The sequence below is a fragment of the Salmo salar genome, chromosome ssa16, assembly GCF_905237065.1.
Source record: "Salmo salar chromosome ssa16, Ssal_v3.1, whole genome shotgun sequence".
In the NCBI taxonomy this organism is placed as follows: Eukaryota; Metazoa; Chordata; class Actinopteri; order Salmoniformes; family Salmonidae; genus Salmo; species Salmo salar.
Genome location: NC_059457.1, coordinates 71,678,038 through 71,699,564, shown reverse-complemented (window position 1 = coordinate 71,699,564; position 21,527 = coordinate 71,678,038). Strand labels below are relative to the sequence as shown.

Here is a 21,527-nt window from a genome sequence, read left to right as displayed (position 1 = left end):
ATAACTTTCTTCTCACTTCCTCCTCACTTATGGTGAAGCATCTGTTCCACCCAAAATAATGAGAATGGCACATTTCCTCTCTCTCTCTCTTTCTCTCTCTCCCTCTCTCTCTCTCTCCTCTGTCCCTTTATCTTAATCAACACGATGTGTCTAGTCTAATTTTGGGATGTTTGCTCAATAACTTTCTTCTCACTTCCTCCTCAATTATGGTAAATCATCTGTTCCCCCCCAAAAAATGAGAATGACACATTTCCTCTCTCTCTCTCTCTCTCTCTCTCTCTCTCTCTCTCTCTCTCAACGCGGTGTGTTTAGTCTACCCAGTCACTTTGTGCTGTATCTGTGCTTACAAGTCAAAAAGTTATCCAAGACTAAGACTATTTTTTTAACAAAGGGTTTTAATATAGTGAAGTAAAACGTCAGGAAGTGCTCTTTGGAGCAGGGTGGTAGGACCGGGACTCAGGTGATTACAGTCCTATGCTGCACTAGTGCTCACTGTGACTGTCTTCCTCTGACAATTGTGAGTACAAATAATTACCATGTATTTTGGCTATGTTTTTCATTGTCTTTTGCTTGTCTAGCTCCTAAAAAATATGATACAATATGTTTTGTGTTTTCTATTATTCAGATTTCTTTTTTACCCTTATCTACTCATTTATAATTTGATAGTGGTCTTCTTTTTTCCTCTCTAATATAGTTTGTCTTTATCAGTAAAGCAAACTTTTGTGAGCTATGTTGATATATTGAATTACCTATCATTAATAATCTGTCAGTTATGTTGAGGACCACAGTACCAACAGCTATCAATGTTATTGCAATTTAATTAGCTTGTCTAATTATGTAATATTTCCAGCACCAAAATCATGTAACAGTTAGTCACTATATTTTTCTTTGTTATTTACTCTACAACTGAAGAAGACGTCAATCCACTGGGCACAGACGTCAATTCAACGTCTATTCCACGTTGGTTCAACGTCATTTCATTGAAATTAGGTGGAAATAACATTGATTCAACCAGTGTGTGCCCAGTGGGAAGCCTCTAACACGATGACACTCAAGATAACCATGCCGGGAAAACAAAGTGGGTCTACATTCTCTCAGCTGAGACTCTTTCTTTGTTTCCTGATGTATTGCTGGGGTCTAGCTGATCCAGTATGTGGGTACTTCCTGAAAAACTGCACAATCCGTACATGAAAGTACTCTGTTATAACAGGAATCTTGAAGTCATACCAATATATATTCCGCGGAAAGTAATCAATTTAGACTTGGCCATGAATAAGATTTCCAAGATTAAAAAGTTTGATTTTAAAGGCCTATCAAACCTAAAAATTCTAAATATGTCCAGAAACCATATCTCTCAAGTGGACGATGGGGCTCTTGGATACCTAGAGGCTCTTCAGGAACTGGGTTTGGCTCATAACAGACTCACAACCCTGTCAGACCATTTGTTTCAGGGCCTGGTCAACCTCTCCCTGCTACATCTGGACAACAACCTCATTGCAACCATCAGCTCCTCATCCTTTCAGCCTCTCTCCAGTTTGAAGACAGTGAATTTAACCAATAACAACCTTTATAATATGAAGGATGTTCAGCCCATCGTACAATTACCACACTTACATGAGCTGTACATTGGGAGCAACAGATTCACCTCTTTCCAGTCACAGGAAATATCAAACACTTCTATAGAGCTGAGGCTGTTGGATTTATCCCGGAATCCATTGGGAATCTTCAGGATCACTGCAGATGTTCTTCCTTATCTTGAAGTGTTAGACATCGCCTACTGTGGCCAACTTGGACACATGGAATGGGATGTCCTGGACAGGTCTTTTCTGAGAAACGTCAATCGTCTCAACTTGAGTGGCATTGAGATGTCTTTCGAGAGGATGGGTATGGTGCTGCAGACTGTCAACTCCTCATTAGTCCATCTGAGATTGCAAGACCTCGTCAACGGCTCAAGGCTCTCACTGATATTGCCTGCCATATACCTACACTCAGCGTGCTCCGACTAGAATATAACAACATAGGTAATCTCTCTGAGGAATTTCTGCAGTCATGTAAACATACGACAGATGTGGACATATCAGATACTGGTCTTACTCAGCTGTCTGACTTTTCATTCAGATCAATAGAGCAATTAAGTACTTTGAAACTGGGCCACAATAGGCTTTCTTCTGTGCCAAAGGCCACAAGAAATCTAACTACACTGAAGATCTTGGATCTCAGCTTCAATATCATCAATAAACTAGGCTGCTCAGATTTCTCCAATCTTACAGGACTCACACAACTCTTTCTTTTCCACAATCAAATCCCCAACCTTCCGGGATGTGTTTTCCAGGATTTGAAAGAATTAAGGATCCTTAAACTGGGATCAAACAAAATCCTGACCTTGAATGATGCCTTCATGAATGGTTTGCACAAACTTGAGACTTTGAATTTGGCAAGCAATAAACTGAGCTCTATCAGAAAAGGAGAGTTTAAAAGCTTAACATCACTCAGCAATCTGTTTTTATTTGACAATCAGATTGCCAGTATGGAAAATGGAACCTTTGAGGGATTGGTCAACCTGACAGAACTTAAACTGGCCTCAAATAAGATCACTCAAATAGGTATAAGAAATACTGTGCTCACGGGACTCCCACTTTTAAAAAGTCTTGATATATCCTGTAATTACATCACATATGTAAATGATGATAAACTAAACCCTCCACCCTTCTCTCATCTGACATCTCTGGAGAACCTCAGGATATTTAGTCAGCGTCACAAGGGACTGTCTCATCTACCTATCAACTTTCTTGAAGGACTGAAATCTTTATTGTCATTCCAGGCAGGGAGTCTTAATATTAAGGAGCTGCACCCAGACACATTCATTCCCACACCCCAGTTGTGGTTTCTTGATATCAGTAAGAATGAGTTCACAGCCCTCACTCTGAAGCTGTTTCACCCAATCCCAAGGCTCAACAGCCTGTACCTGTCCAAAGCCCGACTTCAGTCCTTAGATTTCCTCATAGGAGCAAACCTCAGTAGAGTCACTTTCTTGCAGGTGAGCAAGAACGACATAACAGTAGTCAATGAGACAGTGTTGCGTTCTCTCCCTGCCTTGACATACGTGGACATGCAAGATAATGCTTTCACCTGTGGCTGCAGCGATGCTTGGTTTGTCAATTGGATGGAGAACGACAACCAAACACAAGTTGTTGGTGCAGGAGAATTTACCTGCAACTATCCTGCCGATCTAAAGGACACCAAGCTGTTGGATGTTGAGCTTCAGTTCTGTACAGTACACTTTGGACTTTACTGCTACATCTCTACCACTACTCTGATCCTCCTCACCCTGATAGCATCCTTTGCCTACCACTTCCTGAAATGGCAGGTAGTTTATGGCTATTACCTCTTCCTGGCTTTCCTCTATGACACCAAGCAAAGGAATAAGCACACGCCTCATGGCTGTCAATACGATGCCTTCATCTCCTACAACGCCCACGATGAGCCCTGGGTCCTGAGGGAGCTTCTGCCAGAGCTGGAGGGAGAGCAGGGCTGGAAGCTGTGTCTCCACCACCGGGACTTCCAGCCAGGAAAACCAATCATAGACAACATTATGGAAGGCATCTACGGAAGCCGCAAGACCATCTGTGTGATCAGCCGCCGCTACCTGGAGAGTGAGTGGTGCTCCCGGGAGATCCAGGTGGCCAGCTTCCGGCTCTTTGATGAGCAGAAGGACGTCCTGATTCTGGTGTTCCTGGAGGAGATCCCTACCCACCAGCTGTCACCCTACCACCGGATGAGGAAGCTGGTGAAGAGACGCACCTACTTGAGCTGGCCCAGAGCTGGGGAGGAAACCGGGGTCTTCTGGCAGCAACTACGGCTGGCTTTAGAGACCAAGGACGGCTCTTCTGAGGAAAATCCCATACTCTCTGGTGTGCAGGCTCTGTGATAGTGAAACCTTGATTTGAAACAACCATCACACTCTGAACCTTCACTGTATATTTACATGAGAATATTAAAGATGCACTCTCAAACTTTTGTACAATTTCAGCCAGTAGTTTTAAAAGTGGTGCTCACGAGCCAAAAGTGGTCACTGTTTTTTGTGTATTACGCCATCTGAAGTGTTTTTTTACCTATTCTTATGATATGTTACGAATTTATTTTGTACTATACGGTATGTTACAATTTTGCTGTGCTTATCATCCTGGAGTGCATCTTTAAGAAGTTCCTAAGAGTATTGATGGGTCAATCTAAGTAACTTAATAAAAAAAATCCCCATCAAAATCAGTTTAAGCTATCAGGTTTTTTGCATGAGCTGGTTCTCAGTCCACTGCTTCCGACAAACTGGTCTCAGAGCAATTCATATTATTCTGTACATATATCTTTGAGGCCAAGTTTAGTATGATATGTTTAGTATGGTATATATTAATACAAAACTTACAATATGTGACAAATTTGCAAAACATAATATATGTTATGAAATCTAGCTAGGTGGCTAGGTGGTTAATGTTAGCTAGCTTGCTAATGTTAGCTAATTCACTAATGTTAGCTAGGCTAGGGGTTAGGGTTAGGGGTTAAGGTTAAGTTTAGTAGTTAGGTTAAAGGGTTTCGGGTTAGGGGAAGGGTTAGCTAATAAGCTAAGTAGTTACTAATTAGCAAAAATGTGGTAAGTAGTTGAACAGTTCTTCACTAGCTGAAATGCTAAAGTTGTCCGTAATGAGATTCAACCTCGCAACCTTTGGGTTGCTAGATGTTTGAGTTATATGCCCACCCATCTGTCATATGCAACCATGACAAACCTAACATACCATACTAAATGGAGTGTTTTGGATTCCCAGTGGATTCAGAAAGTATTCAGACCCCTTGACTTTGCCCACATTTTGTTACGTTACAGCCTTATTATTAATAAATGTATTTAAAAAAAAATCCTCATCAATCTACACCCAATACTCCATAATGACAAAGCAACATTAGGTTTTTTGAAGGTTTTAGCTAAAAAAACAGAAATACCTTTTACGTAAGGATTCAGACCCTTTGCTAAGAGACTCAAAATTGAGCTCAGGTGCATCCTGTTTCAATTGATCATCCTTGAGATGTTTCTACAACTTGACTGGAGTCCACATGTGGTAAATTCAATTGATTGGACATGATTTGGAAAGGCACACACCTGTCTATATAGGTCCCACAGTTGTCAGAGCAAAAACCAAGCCAAGAGGTCAAAGGAATTGTCCGTAGAGCTCTGAGACAGGATTGTTTTGAGGCACAGATCTGGGGAAGGGTACCAAAACATTTCTGCAGCATTGAATGTCCACAAGAACACAGTGGCCTCCATCATTCTTAAAGGAAGAAGTTTGGAACCACCAAGACTTCCGAGAGCTGGCCGCAGGGTCGAACTGAGCAATCAGGGGAAAATGGCCTTGCTCAGGGAGATGGCAAAGAACCCGTTGGTCACTCTGACAGAGCTCTAGAGTTCCTTTGTGGAGATGGGAGAACCTTCCAGAAGGACAACCATCTCTGCAGAGGGCACATGAAGGACTCTCAGACCATGAGAAACAAGATTATCTGGTCTGATGAATCCAAGATTGACTCTTTGGCTTGAATGCCAAGCATCATGTCTGGAGGAAACCTGGCACCATCCCTACGGTGAAGCATGGTGGTGGCAGCATCATGCTGTGGGGATGTTTTTCAGCGGCAAGGACTGGGAGATTAGTCAGGATCGAGGCATAGATGAACGGATCAAAGTACAGAGAGATCCTTGATGAAAACCTGCTTCGGAGCGCTCAGGATCTCAGACTGGGGTGAAGGTTCACCTTCCAACAGGACAACGACCCTAAGCACATTGCCAAGACAACGCAGGAGTGACTTCGGGACAAGTCTCTGAATGTCCTTGAGTGGCCCAGCCAGAGCCCGGACTTGAACCCGATCGAATATCTCTGGAGAGACCTGAAAATAGCTGTGCATCAACACTCCCCATCCAACCTGACAGAGCTTGAGAGGATCTGCAGAGAGGAATGGGAGAAACTCCCCAAATACAGGTGTGCCAAGCTTGAAGCGTCATACCCAAGAAGACTCTAGGCTGTAATCACTGACAAAGGCGCTTCAACAAAGTATTGAGTAAAGGGTCTCAATACTTATGTAAACGTGATATTTCAGTTTAAAAAAATTTGAATATATTTGTAAACATTTCAAACAAGCTGTTTTTGCTTTGTCATTATGGGGCATTGTGTGTAGATTGATGAGGGGGAAAAAACTGTTCAATCCATTTTAAAATAAGGCTGTAATGTAACAAAATGTAGAAAAAGTCAAGGTGTCTGAATAAAAAGTCAAGGTGTCTTTCCAAATGCACTGTACATACAGAATAATAGGAAATGCTCTGAGACCAGGTTTGCAACCGTCTATGTTGGTCTTCTGCATCTGCAGTGGAAGGTGGAGTTCTTATATGCCCTAGATATTGGCGAGACCAGTGCTTCATTTGTAAATCGGGAGGTGCCGGAACAAAATGTGAGAGCGAGAGTCAGGTGACCTGGGGAGTTCTAAGGTATCAGAACGAATGAAAAAAATGAATTACCTTTATAATAAAGCATTGCATCCATATCATCACATTTGCATAGTGGCATAGAGCAGTAGAATTGAGGCACTTATAGAAGGAACATTTTTAGTAGCCTAGGGTCCGGGAAAATGTTGGCATTTTATAAATGCATTTCATGCAATTCTATGTCATTTTACCTGACTGGAGACTTTGCCAGAGTCATTTTTAACACCACACAAATAATCAAAATAACAGGCTACTTTGACAAACTGAGAATCTGAGATCAATTAAAAACGACCTTGTCTAGAATCCATCAATAGTCTAGGCCTAGTTGTGTGAAGACATATATTGTAGGCTACAATATGCAGAGGAAATTATAGTCCTAAAAATGCTTTCCAGTTTCACTGACTCACCCAGCTAACTCGCTGGTGATGGCCGATGCTCGTGCCAAAAGCCTGTCTCTCTCTCGCTCTCTCTTTTGTAAAAATAATATTTCGAAGTTGATCAAATATTTTGGTAGCCTACATCATTCTCTTTTCAGCAGGAGTCATTTGCTTTACAACCTGTGTTTTCGCTTGATTGTAGTTGAAATATTGCGAAAGGCCTGTTTTGTCTGCGTGGTGTTTTTTCACTGACAGATTTGCCACGTGTTCCCGACTGTAGGCTATTCCTTGTTTATTAGGTCACAATCCACAGCTACTGAGCCTCTGTCGCTAAATTATAAATTATTGTCATGGTGTAGTAGGCCATTCGGAATGATTTAATTCATGTCTGAACAGACAGCAGTAGTAATACAACTTTGGCAAATGTATTTCAATGTATCAAGGGTGCTGCAGTTCGTTCAGAATCCTTCGCATGGCTATGATTCTGTAAAGAAATAAATGAGAGATGTGAGTTGCAGGCTCATGTCTATCAGAGTAGAGAGAGGGAGAGAGGTCATAGAAAGTGAATCTCATTCTAGTTCTGTGAGAAACTGGCGCGCATCTCACACAGCCAAGGCCACTCGTTGGTCTCAAACATAGTTTACAATGTTATGCAAACCATTAACCCGGGCCGACCCAACCCAAATCAACTCTTAGAATATTAGTCCCACCTTAAAAATGTACTTTTTCACATTACTTTTCTTTCTGTTAACTAAAGGCAAAATTAACCACTGGGACAGACACTTCAACAACCTTATTTCGTATGATTTATTTTTGGACAGTCTTTTTTTTATTGGATGAGTATGTTATTCAATGCGTTTCTATGGGCTATAGTAGTAAAGGGCAAATTCAATATTTTATCAAATCATTTTTTTAAGAGGGTAAGAAATGCTTATATTTGTAATAGGAAATTGAATAAGCCAATTCATGATCATATTTGCTTCTTTTTTCCTTGTCATAGATTTTCTTGATTTTGTTACTAAATTAATGCAATATAATCACACTATTTCATTTTATTTGTATATTTTGATATCTGTCATACAAAATGTTCGAATAAAATGTGATAATAAAGTATAAATTGAAGCGTTCAAAGAACATTGTTCGAGTGACTTGTGTGTTGTGTTGTTTGAGTTAACACGTGATTAAATGTTTTGACAGCAGGTTTGGATAATATTCCAATAAGACACCATGTTGTACAGATGTTCACAGTTGTTTTTCATCGAACAGAGATCGCACACACACTGACTCCTATTCCACACAGCCCATCATGTCTGGGAGGATTTTGTTAGGCTCTGGGTGGATCTTGCTGAAAGCCAGGAGCCTGGGTGTCTCGTAGTGGTAGTACTCAGAGCCCACATACACTTTGATGTCATCATGCCTTCCTTGATTTTTAAAATTTTCTTTATTTTTATTTCATCTTTATTTAACCAGGTATGCTAGTTGAGAACAAGTTCTCATTTGCAACTGCGACTTGGCCAAGATAAAGCATAGCAATTCGACACATACAACAACACAGAGTTACACATGGAATAAACAAAACATACAGTAGAACAAAAGAAAACAAAAAGTCTATATACAGTGAGTGCAAAAGAGGTAAGTTAAGGCAATAAATAGGCCATGGTGGCGAAGTAATTACAATATAGCAATTAAACACTGGAATGGTAGATGTGCAGAAGATGAATGTGCAAGTAGAGAGACTGGGGTGCAAAGGAGCAAGATAAATATATAAATACAGTATGGGGATGAGGTAGTTAGATAGATGGGCTGTTTACAGATGGGCTATGTACAAGTGCAGTGATGTGAGCTGCTCTGACAGCTGGTGCTTAAAGCTAGTGAGGGAGATATGAGTCTCTAGCTTCAGAGATTTTTGCAGTTCGTTCCAGTCATTGGCAGCAGAGAACTGGAAGGAAAGACGACCAAAGGAGGAATTGGCATTGGGGTTGACCAGTGAGATATACCTGCTGGAGCGTGTGCTACAAGTGGGTGCTGCTATGGTGACCAGTGAGCTGAGATAAGGCGGGGCTTTACCTAGCAGAGACTTGTAGATAACCTGTAGCCAGTGGGTTTGGCGACGAGTATGAAGCGAGGGCCAACCAACGAGAGCGTACAGGTCGCAATGGTGGGTAGTGTATGGGGCTTTGGTGATGCCGGAGATGGGCAGTGGGGCCTCTCTGGCTACTGCCCTAGAGGTGGCAGACAGGTCCTTATCACAGGAGGCTTGCAACACCTTGATTGAGGAGGATGGGCTCACTGTAATGACTGGAACGGAATAAATGGCATGGTACACTCTTAGAAAAAATGGTTCCAAAAGGGTTCTTCAGCTGTCCCCATAGGAAAAACATTTTGGTTCCAGGTAGAACCCTTTTTGGTTTCAAGTAGAACCCTTTTGGTTCCATGTAGAACCGTCTGTGGAAAGGGCTCTACCTGGAACCAAAAGGGTTTTACCTGGAACTAAAACTAGTTCTTCAAAGGCTTCTACTATGGGGCCAGCCGAAGAACCCTTTTAGGTTCTAGATAGCACCTTTTTTCCAAGAGTGTATCAAACACGTTGTTTCCATGTGTTTGATACCGTTCCATTCACTCCATTCCAGCCATTATTATGAGCTGTCCTCCTCTCACCAGCCTCCTGTGGTCTTTATGTCCTTCTCTCTCCACTTATTCAATGTTCTTTCCTCTCACCTGTGGATGAAATAAAGTCTATGAAGTATGAATGAGAAATAGAACAATAAATACAAGGGCAAAGTCACACAAAGTGTCCATATCAGTTAAGTTTCACCATAAAGGTCATACAGAAGTCCAATTTTGGTCTGTTTGCTCAATAATTTTTTCTCACTTCCTCATTCACTTTTGTTAAATCATCCCCCAGGACACCCTTCTTTATGCTTCTAATGATAAACAGAACATTAACAAGGGGAAAGTCAGTGCACAAAGGGAAACATTATCCATATTAGTTATATGATATCATAAAGAACATACAAGCAAGGTAGATCTACTGTGGTATCACAATGTGGTATCAGTTCTGGCTCACGAATAAGGACTATGTCTGCTATGACGTCTGTGAATACTTCTCTCATACCTGCTTTGTAAATCACTGAACACTTTCCCATGAAGCTCTTGTCTTCACAGATGATCTAACCATGCATGCCATTGTTGTTATTATGTACATAGTGCTATTTCTATTGTTTTTATCACCCTTTTCATTATGTTATTTCACTGGTTCTGCATGTTGAAGCCTAAGATTTTCACTGTACCCTGCAATCACACCTGCAACCCTGTTCATGTGACTATTAAACAATCTGATCTGAATCTGAATAAAATAACTCTCTCCCTGACTCAATAATCTTCAATGAAAATGCACTGAATTCTAACCTGAGACTTACACATTATGCACTGTCTTATCATTGTCATCTCTATGGGACTCGGTTTCAATTTCATCAGTTGGTTTTGTTAAGCTATTCATTGTGAGCCTAAACACGTATCCTCTTGAAAAAAGTTATATGCTGCATTAGAATTGCATTCTGAGCTTTCTTTACTAACACATTCCTTTGTATACTTTGTCATCTAGTGGACACAAACTGTTATTACACAAAGGAGACAGAAGTGTGTCTGAGAACTCTGGTTTAGTCATCTTCCTTGAACAAGGAATTGAGAGAGACATTCAGCAGTGGGGAACCGCGAGGGCTTTCTATGCCTTCAGAAAAAGCCTAAGGATTTATAATTGTATTGAAATATTTTATATTAAATTCTGTTTTAATTTCTATGTAATATTTACAATAATTTGTATGACCTGAATTCATCTCTTCGGTTTGTGTTGGAATGTTAATACTGAAGAGAAAAAAATATCCAATCAGGATTTTCTTTGGTGGTCTCTGGGTAGAAATATCTAGCTAGCTCAGCCAGCGAATGTCTCAGTTCTCAGGAAGTGCCCTTATATGTTCAGCGTCAGTATTTTATTCAGTCCAATTGTGAGATGGAGCAGACAAGTCCAATTTCGGTATGTTTTCTCTATAACCTTCTTCTAACTTATGTTAACTCACTCATCCCCCTGGCCATCCCTCATTATATTTCTGTTCCTTCATTCTTTCTGAGAATGACACCTTTACTCCCACTCTTGCTACACACACACACACACACACACACACACACACACACACACACACACACACACACACACACACACACACACACACACATATGAGAGAGATTCTCCACTTCATTGCATTTTCTTTCCTGTCCCATGTGGATGAAATAAAGTTTATGAAGTATGAATGAGATATAGTGGTTGGAAGCAGCTTCTGGTAAAGAAATGAACATTAAATTCTCTGGATTGAAAAAAGTGTCAGTGTTAGTACCCGTTTGATGTTTGGATCAGAATATTCTTTGTTCTAGGAAATATCTCAGTTCTCGGAAAGTTCCCGTATACGGTCAACATCAGTATTTTATTCGGTCCAACTGTGAGAGAGAGCAAACAAGCCCGACATCCCCCCCACTCTCTCTCTCGCTTCTTCTTTTCTGCCCCTTGTTTTCTGCCACTTGTTTTCTGTCCCTTAATCAACTGTGTGTCAGGTCAACCCAGTCAGTTTAGTGTTCGCTTTGTGTTGTAGCTGTTTATAATATGAAGGAAGTTCAGCCCATCGTACAATTACCACACTTACATGAGTTGTACATTGGGAGCAACAGATTTACCTCTTTCTAGTCACAGGAAATAGCCCCCCACTCTTTCTCTCTCGCTTCTTCTTTTCTGCCACTTGTTTTCCGCCCCTTAATCAACTGTGTGTCAGATCAACCCTGTCTGTTTAGTTTTCGCTTTGTGTTGTAGCTGTTTGTGAGAAATCAATCTAGACAAATACCAAGATATATTTTGAACAAAGTATAGTGAAGTAAAACGTTAGGGACGTGCTCTTTGGAGCAGGGTGGTAGGACCGGGACTCAGGTGATTACAGTCCTATGCTGCACTAGTGTTCACTGTGACTGTCTTCCTCTGACAATTGTGAGTAAAAATGATTACTATATAGTCTGGCTGTTTTTAGTTGTCTTTTGCTGGTCTATCTCTTCAAAAATATCATACAAATGTGTGTTTTATTCTTATTCAGACAATGTTATTACCCTTATCTACTCATTTCTAATTTGATAGTGGTCTTTTCCTTTTTCCTTTCTACTCTAGTTTGTCTTTATCAGTAAAGCAAACTTTTTGTGAGTTATGTTGATAATTTGGCTGACCTATAATTAATAATCTGTCAGTTATTTTGAGGACCACAATACCAACAGCTATCAGTGTTATTGCAACTTCATTGAATTGTTTAATTATGTTACATTTCCAGCCCCCAAATGATGTAACAGTTAGTCACTGGATTTGTCTTTGTTATTCTCTCTAGATCTGAAGTAGATGTCAAGCCCCTCACAATGACACTCAATATAACTATGCCAGGACAACGATGTGGGTCTACACTCTCTCAGCTGAGACTCTTTCTTTGTTTCCTGATGTATTGTTCGGTTCTTGCTGATCCAGTATGTGGGTACTTCCTGAAAAACTGCACAATCCGGGGTAATCTCAGTGACCCCTCTGACATGATAGTACTCTGTCAAAAGAGGAACCTAAATGTCATACCTATAGACATTCCACAGAATGTAAGTGTTTTAGATGTGGCCATGAATAACATTTCCAACATTGGAAAGTTGGATTTTAAAGGCCTGTCAAACCTCAAAAATCTGAACATGTCAAGAAACCAGATCTCTCAAGTGGACGATGGGTCTCTTGGACACCTAGAGGCTCTTCAGGAACTGGGTTTGGCTCATAACAGACTCACAACCCTGTCAGACCACATGTTTCAGGGCCTGGTCAACCTCTCCCTGCTACATCTGGACAACAACCTAATCTCAACCATCGGGTCCTCATCCTTTCAACTTCTCTCCAGTTTGAAGACAGTGAATTTAACCAAGAACAACCTTTATAATATGAAGGACGTTCAGCCAATTGTACAATTACCACACTTACAGGAGTTGTACATTGGGAGCAACAGATTCACCTCTTTCCAGTCACAGGAAATATCAAACACTTCTATAGAGCTGAGGCTGTTGGATTTATCCAGGAATCCATTGGGAATCTTCAGGATCACGGCAGATGTTCTTCCTTACCTTGAGGTGTTAGACATCGCCTACTGTGGCCAACTTGGCCGCATGGAATGGGAGGTGCTGGACAGGTCTTTTTGAGCAACGTCAAACGTCTGAACCTGAGCGGGATTGAGATGTCTTTCGAGAGGATGGTTATGGTGCTGCAGACTGTCAACTCCTCATTAGTCCATCTGAGACTGTATGACATTGGTGAAGAGAGGGTCAAGGCTCTCACTGATATTGCCTGCCATATACCTACACTTAGCTTGCTCCGACTGCATCATAACAACATAAGTGTTCTCTCTAAGGAATTTCTGCAGTCATGTAAACAGTTGACCGAAATGGACGTATGTGATAATAATATTAATCAGCTGTCTGAGTTTTCATTCAGATCAATGGAGCAATTAAGTACTTTGAAACTGGGCCACAACAGCCTTTCTTCCGTGCCAAATGCCACAAGAAATCTACCCACACTGAAGATCTTGGATCTGAGCTTCAATATCATCAATAAACTTGGCTGCTCAGATTTCGCCAATCTCACAGGACTCACACAACTCTTTCTTTTCCACAATCAAATCTCCAAACTTCCAGGATGTGTATTCCAGGATTTGAAAGAATTAAGGATCCTTAAAGTGGGATCAAACAAAATCCTGACCTTGAATGATGTCTTCATGAATGGTTTGCACAAACTTGAGACTTTGAATTTTGCAGGCAATAAACTGAGCTCTATCAGAAAAGGAGACTTTAAAGGGCTTAGCATCACTCAAGACTCTGCTTTTATTTGACAATCAGATTGCTAGTCTTGAAGATGGAGCCTTTGAGGGATTGGTGAATCTGACAGAACTTAGACTCGAGTCAAATAAGATCACTCAAATAGACATAAGAAATACTGTGCTCACGGGACTTCCACGCTTCAGAACTCTTGATATATCCTGTAATTTCATCACATATGTAAATAATGATAAATTAGACCCTCCACCCTTCTCTCATCTGACATCTCTGGAGAACCTGCACATCCATAGTCAGCGTCACAAGGGATTGTCTCATCTACCTAGCAACTTCCTTGAAGGTCTGAAATCTTTATTGGCATTCAAGGCAGGGAATCTCAATATTAAGGAGCTGCACCCAAACACATTTATTCACACACCCCGGTTGTGGTACCTTGATATCAGTAAGAATGCGTTCACAGCCCTCAAGCCAGAGCTGTTTCACCCAACCCCAAGGCTCAACAGAATGTACCTGTCCAAAGCCCGACTTCAGTCCTTAGATTTCCTCATAGGAGCAAACCTCAGTAGAGTCACTTTCTTGCAGGTGAGCAAGAACGATATAACAGTAGTCAATGAGACAGTGTTGCATTCTCTCCCTGCCTTGACATACCTGGACATGCAAGATAATGCTTTCACCTGTGGCTGCAGCGATGCTTGGTTTGTCAATTGGATGGAGAACGACAACCAAACACAAGTTGTTGGTGCAGGAGAATTTACCTGCAACTATCCTGCCGATCTAAAGGACACCAAGCTGTTGGATGTTGAGCTTCAGTTCTGTACAGTACACTTAGGACTTTACTACTACATCTCTACCACTTGTTTGGTCCTCCTCACCCTGGTAGCATCCTTTGCCTACCACTTCCTGAAATGGCAGGTAATTTACGGCTATTACCTCTTCCTGGCTTTCCTCTATGACACCAAGCAAAGGAATAAGCTCACTCCTCATGGCTGTCAGTATGATGCCTTCATCTCCTACAACGCCCACGATGAGCCCTGGGTCCTGAGGGAGCTTCTGCCAGAGCTGGAGGGAGAGCAGGGCTGGAAACTGTGTCTCCACCACCGGGACTTCCAGCCAGGCAAACCAATCATAGACAACATTATGGAAGGCATCTACGGAAGCCGCAAGACCATCTGTGTGATCAGCCACCGCTACCTGGAGAGTGAGTGGTGCTCCCGGGAGATCCAGGTGGCCAGCTTCCGGCTCTTTGATGAGCAGAAGGACGTCCTGATTCTGGTGTTCCTGGAGGAGATCCCTACCCACCAGCTGTCACCCTACCACCGGATGAGGAAGCTGGTGAAGAGACGCACATATCTGAGCTGGCCCAGAGCTGGGGAGCAAACCGGGGTCTTCTGGCAGCAACTACGGCTGGCTTTAGAGACCAAGGACGGCCCTCCTGAGGAAAATCCCATCCTCTCTGGTGTGCAGGCTCTGTGATAGTGAAACCTTGATTTGAAACAACCATCACACTCTGAACCTTTTCTGTATATTTACATTGAAGATGCACTCTCAAACTGTTGTATTATGTCAGCCAGTTGTTTTGAAAGTGGCGCTCACGAGCCAGAAGTGGTCCCCATTTTCTGTGTATTACGTCATCTAAAGTTTTTTTAACCAATTTGTATGATATGTTACGAATCTAATTTGTACTATATAGTATGTTATGATTTTGCTGTGCTCTGCATCCTTGAGTGCATCTTTAAGAAATCGTTAGTAGTATTGACGCACCAATGCGTCGATCTAAGTAACATAATAAAAAAAATCCTGGTCTCAGAGCATTTCGTATTATTCTGTACATTTATCTGAAAGACCACATTTAGTATGATATGTTATGTTTCGTATGGTGTGTGTTAATGTATTAATGTAAAACGTACAATATGTTACAAATTTGCAAAACATAATATATGTTATGAAATCTAGCTAAGTGGCTAGGTGGTTACCGTTAGCTAGGCTAGGGGTTAAGGTTAAGTTTAGGAGTTAGTTTAAAGGGTTAAGGTAAGGGTTAGGGGAAGGGTTAGCTAATATTGTAAGTAGTTACAAAGTAGCTAAAAGGTAGTAAGTAGTTGAAAAGTTGCTAACTAGCTAAAATGCTAAAGTTGTCCATGATGAGATTTGAACTTGCAACCTTCGGGTTGCTAGACATTTGTGTTATACACCCACCCATCTGTCTTATGTAATCATGCAAAACGTAACATACCATATTAGATGAGGTGTCTCGGATTTAAGTACAGAATAAAACGAAACGCTCTAAGACCAGGTTTGCAACCTGTTATGTTGGCCTTCCGGATCTGCAGTGGAAGGTGACTGAGCTACAGCAGTGTTTGTCAGCCCATGAGATATCCTGAAAATCTTCTCACGAAAACGTCCGTAGAGTCCGAACGGTTTGGCCTACAAACTATTATGACCCTTCTATGGAAAGACACTTGGACTCATCTGAAGGTAAACCAGTACCGGTTCCACTCTATGGAAAGGGGAAACTTTCCCTAACACGACGGTGTTCTCCGTTTTACTCTACGATCCCCACAAATGTCATGGGACTCGTCTGAGGGTAACCCATAGAAACGAATGGAAGTAAAGAGGTAGTTTTTGCCGACAAAAATAAGGGGTTAAATGTGTGTCCAAAAAAACTGAAACATTTCCTGAGCTTTCTTAGATCTTCTACATATATGACAGACACTTCAAAACCTTATTCCTTATGATTTGTTTTTGGATTGTCTTTTTTGTCATTTATGTTATTCAATGCGTTTCTATGGGCTACAGTAGTAAAGGGCAAATTCAATATTTTATCAAATCATTTTAAAATATTTTTTGGGGGATACTTAAAGGGGTCATAAAATTCCAAATCTAATTCCCAAATGATCTATGTTATAACCTTTTAAAACAATTCCTTATGTTAGCTTAGTTAAGAAATGCTTATATTTGTAATATGTGCTTAAATGTGTAATGGGAAATTGAATTAGTGATACCTTTTTTTCATTGTCATAGATTTTCTTGATTTTTATACTTGATCTCATTTATCTCATAAATTAATGCAATATAATCACACTATTTCAGTTTATTTGCATATTTTAATTATAATATGTCATACAAAATGTTCAGCATAAAATATGATAATAAAGTACACTATATATGCATAGTATGTGGACACCCCTTCAAATGAGTGGATTCTGCTATTTCAGCCACACTCGTGACTGACAGGTGTATAAAATCGAGCACACAGCCATTCAATCTCCACAGACAAAGACTGGCAGTAGAATGGCCTTACTGAATAGCTCAGTGACTTTCAACGTGGCACTGTCAACTTCCAACAGGGAGGTTTGACAAATTTCTTCCCAGCTAGAGCTTCCCCGGTCAACTGCAAGTGCTGTTATTGTGAAGATGAAATGTATAGGAGCAACAAAGGCTCAGCTGCGAAATGGTAGGCAACTCAAGCTTACAAAACGGGACCGGTGAGTGCTGAAGCATGTAGCGCGTTAAAATTGTCTGTCCTCGGTTGCAACATTCACTACTGAGTTCCAAACTCCCTCTGGAATCAACTTCAGCACAATAACTGTTCGTCAGAAGCTTCATGAAATGGGTTTCCATGGCCAAGCAGCCGCACACAAGCCTGAGATCACCATGCGCAATGCCAAGTGTTGGCTGGAGTGGTGTAAAGCTTGCCGCCATTGGACTCTGGAGCAGTGGAAACGCGTTCTCTGGAGTGATGAATTAAGCATCACCATCTGGCAGTCCGACAGACGAATCTGGGTTTGGCGGATGTCAGGAGAATGCTACCTGCCCAAATGAATGGTCCGGGGCTGTTTGTCATGCTTTTGGCTAAGCCCCTTAGTTCCAGTGAAGGGAAACCTTAACGCTACAGCATACAATGACATTCTAGATGATGCTGTACTTCCAACTATATGGTAAAAGTTTGGGCAAGGCCCTGTCCTGTTTCAGCATGACAATGCCCCCATGCACAAAGCGAGGTCCATACAGAAATGGTTTGTTGAGATCGGTGTGGAAGAACTTGACCGGCCTGCCCAGAGCCCTGACCTCAACCCCATCGAACTCCTTTCGGAGGAATTGGAACGCCGACTGCGAGCCAGGCCTAATCGCCCAACATCAGTGCCCGACCTCACTAATGCTCGTGGCTGAATGGAAGCAAGTCCCTGCAGCAATGTTCCAACATCTAGTGGAAAGTCTTCCCAGAAGAGTGGAGGCTGTTATAGCAGCAAACGGGGCACCAACTCCATATTAATGCCCATGATTTTGGAATGAGATGTTCTACAAGCAGGTGTCCACATATTTTTGGTCATGTAGTGTAGAGGTCGATCGATTGATCTGTATATTTAGTTAAAATAAATTCATGTTAGTAGGCAATATTAACTAGTGAAATTGTATCACTTCTCTTGCTTTCATTGCACGAAGAGTCAGGGTATATGCAACAGTTTGGGCCGCCTGGCTCGTTGCAAACTAATTTGCCAGAATTTTACATAATTATGACATAAATTTGAAGGTTGTGCAATGTGACAGCAATATTTTGATAAAATACGGAACGGTTCTGTCACGCCCTGACCATAAAGAGCCCTTTTATTTCTCTATTTTGGTTAGGTCAGGGTGTGATTTGGGTGGGCATTCTAGATTTTGTAGTTCTATGTTCCATTCTATGTTTTCTATTTCTTTGTTGCTTGGCCAGTATGGTTCCTAATCAGAGGCAGCTGTCTATCGTTGTCTCTGATTGGGAATCATACTTAGGCAGCCCTTTTTCCCCACTTTCAGTTGTGGGATCTTGTTTTTGTACAGATCAGTTAGCCTGCAGAACGTGATGTTCGTGTTCCGTTGTTTGTTGTTTTGTTTTAGTGTTCTGAGTTAAATAAAGAGAATCATGAGCACTTACCACGCTGCACTTTGGTCTACTCCTTACGACGATCGTCACAGGTTCCTTATTTCACTGAAAGAATAAACGTTTTGTTTTTGGAATGATAGTTTCCAAATTTGGCCATATTAATGACCTAAGGCTCGTATTTCTGTGTGTTTATTATATTATAATTAAGTCTATGATTTGATAGAGCAGTCTGACTGAGCGGTGGTAGGCAGCAGCAGGCTCGTAAGCATTCATTCAAACTGCACTTTCCTGCGTTTGCCAGCAGCTCTTCGCAATGCTTGAAACACAGTGCTGTTTATGACTTCAAGCCTATCAACTCCTGATATTAGGCTGGCAATACTATAGTGCCTATAAGAACATCCAATAGTCAAAGGTATATGAAATACAAATGGTATAGAGAGGAATAATCGACGCGTCAAAATTCCTATAATAACTTGCGGCTGAACTTAAAAGGGGTTCCTTCGTTATTTTACCGTTTATGTCTTCCATAGAGAATGTCTTGATCTACTTCAAATAAGGTCTGTTTCGTGCAGGCTTAAACCGCCTTGGCGTTTTGATACTCGTGTAAATCTCACTAGGATAAGGTAACGTTTTTGTCAAAATATTTTCATAAAGCCACTCTATAATTTTTTTAAAAATCTTCGCTTATATTTAGCCAATATTGATCAGTTCCTTTGTCCTATCTACACGGTTATCAGATTGGCAAGGTCGTGTAAGCCTACACGAAACCCAGACCTTATTTGAAGTCAATCTAAAAATATCCTATGGAATAAACGAATGAAGGAACCGCTTTTCAGATTTTGCTGGAAGGTGTCATGGGGATTATGACTCACACTTTGGTAGTCAATTCTTACCATGGCCATTATTAAAATAGAATTTCCTGCATATAGAAATTACAGTTTTTGTTTTCAACATTCATCACAGGTAACTTAAACTCTATTTTCATTATTCAAACAGTTGAGAGTATTTGTGTCTCCTAAGCAGACTCTTCAGTATCCTTGTCACTTCAGAGAGCTCTCTCTCTCTCTGTGTGTGTGTGTGTGTGTGTGTGTGTGTGTGTGTGTGTGTGTGTGTGTGTGTGTGTGTGTGTGTGTGTGTGTGTGTGTGTGTGTGTTTTTTTTGTTTATAATTATATACATTTTACAGATGGCAGAGAAAAGCAGAGCACCAGTGTGGGACTATTACATTGAATTGGCACCAGGGAAAGCAAAGTGTCTTATTTGTGATAAAGATGTAAGCACGGGGTCAGCAACGGCTAAATCAAAAAATACCACTAACCTGTGGAATCACCATAAGAGCACCCATCCAAAAGCCCATAAGGAATCACCTTAAGAACACCCATCCAAAAGCCCATAAGGAATTACCTTAAGAACAGCCATCCAAAAGCCCATAAGGAAGCAATGATGAAAAAAGCAAACGCAAATTCTTCACTTGGAAAAAGTGACACAGACAGTTCACAGACATCGCAGGCTACAATCATACAACTTTTTAATAAACAAGCAAAATGGCAGGACAAAGACCCAAGGGCCAAGAAGATGGATGAAGCAACTATTGAGATGATTGCCACTGACAACCAGCCATCCACAGTGGTGTCTGATGTTGGTTTTCAGCGGCTGATTACTCTTGCTGAAACCCGGTACAGGATCAAAGATGAAAAATGATTTTGCACAGAAATGCTAGATAAAACACATGAAAGAGTTGTGATGAAAGTGAAGAATCTGGTGGCACCAGTGAACGCTCCACACATAGCATTCACAACTGACTGCTGGTCAGGCACTACAGAGTCCCTAATGAGCCTTACTGGACATTTCATTGACAATATCTGGACAAGAAAGCAGGTTGTGCTGAATGTCAAGACAATGATTGGATCACACACAGGAAACTACATCAGAGAGATGTTTTTGACTATGTTGGAATATTGGGAAATCCACACAGAACGTGTAGTGCTGGTCCTCAGGGACAGTGGGGCAAACATGGTGAAAGGTATGAGACTGGCAGAGCTTCCAGACTTCAGCTGCAGTGCACACACCCTACAGCTTGTAATTAATGATGGCCTATCCAGTCAGAGAGCTGTGCTAGACATTATTGCCATGTTGAAGAGCTGTGCAACTCACTTTGACTACTCTGTACTGGCCAAACAGAGGCTGAGGGCCATTCAGGAAGAGCTTGGCCTTCCCAAACACAGCATCATGTAAGCAGTTCAAACTCGCTGGAACTCAACACTACACATGTTGCAGAGGATGTTTGAACAGAGGTGTGCACTGAAAGTGTATGCAGGTGAATACGGACACATCAGCAGTTTGTCTGCTGCACAGTGGGACATTGTCTCTAACCTAATTGAGACTCTGGCACCTATGGAGGAGGTGACACTGGAGATGAGCCACTCCAACTCTACAGCCGCATGCATCATCCCCAGTGTGTCGGTGCTGAAGCTGATGCTGCAGCAGGAGGGTTCTTCTACTCAAGGCATCAAAACTTTACGGAGACCATGTTGGACAGTCTGACAAGGAGGTTCTCCAAGGCTGAGGAGACAAAGTGCCTGGTGCTGGCAACTGTCCTGGATCCACGTTACAAGAGCTATGCCTTCCCCTCAGGGACAGCACTAGACAAAGCAAAAGAGTGGCTGAAGGAGGAGTCTGACTTACTAAGGAAACCAAATCCCAGAGCCACAGCAGATGGGACGAGTGAAGAGGAGGACCCAGATCCAGGTGCAAAAGGAAAAGAGTCCGGGTAGATCAGCCACCCAGTTTGGTGGACAGCCTCTACGTTAGAATCCTTGGAAGCCAAGAGGGCAAGGCTGAAGTCCAGTGCAGTTTTGAAATTGAGTTGGAGCGTTATCTCACAGAGCCTGTCATTGACA

The 21,527-nt window shown here is 41.6% G+C and overlaps 2 protein-coding genes and 2 pseudogenes across 2 annotated transcripts in view; all 4 read left to right on the top strand.

Moving 5' to 3' along the window:
* The first annotated feature begins 1,044 nt into the window (after positions 1-1,044).
* Positions 1,045-5,662, top strand: LOC106574574 (toll-like receptor 13). The gene is made up of 2 exons (XM_014150555.2): positions 1,045-1,078; positions 1,866-5,662. The coding sequence occupies exons 1-2, from the start codon at positions 1,045-1,047 to the stop codon at positions 3,926-3,928; spliced, it is 2,097 nt and encodes a 698-aa protein (XP_014006030.1). The 3' UTR covers positions 3,929-5,662.
* A 6,030-nt stretch (positions 5,663-11,692) lies between these two features.
* LOC106599195 (toll-like receptor 13) overlaps positions 11,693-21,527 on the top strand; it is a 31,308-nt gene continuing 21,473 nt past the window's right edge. The window contains exon 1 of the mRNA XM_045697674.1: positions 11,693-11,920. The gene's annotated coding sequence lies outside the window, so the exon portion shown is untranslated. The remainder of the gene's footprint in view (positions 11,921-21,527) is intronic.
* LOC106596614 (toll-like receptor 13) lies at positions 12,823-15,578 on the top strand (annotated as a pseudogene).
* Positions 19,814-21,401, top strand: LOC106574575 (zinc finger BED domain-containing protein 4-like; annotated as a pseudogene).

Bases quoted from the DNA above. Each gene is read 5' to 3' on its own strand.
- LOC106574574 (XM_014150555.2), top strand. From the start codon at position 1,045: ATGACACTCAAGATAACCATGCCGGGAAAACAAA. The intron at 1,079-1,865 runs GTGGGTCTACAT...AGTGGCATTGAG, and splicing joins AACCATGCCGGGAAAACAAA to ATGTCTTTCGAGAGGATGGG.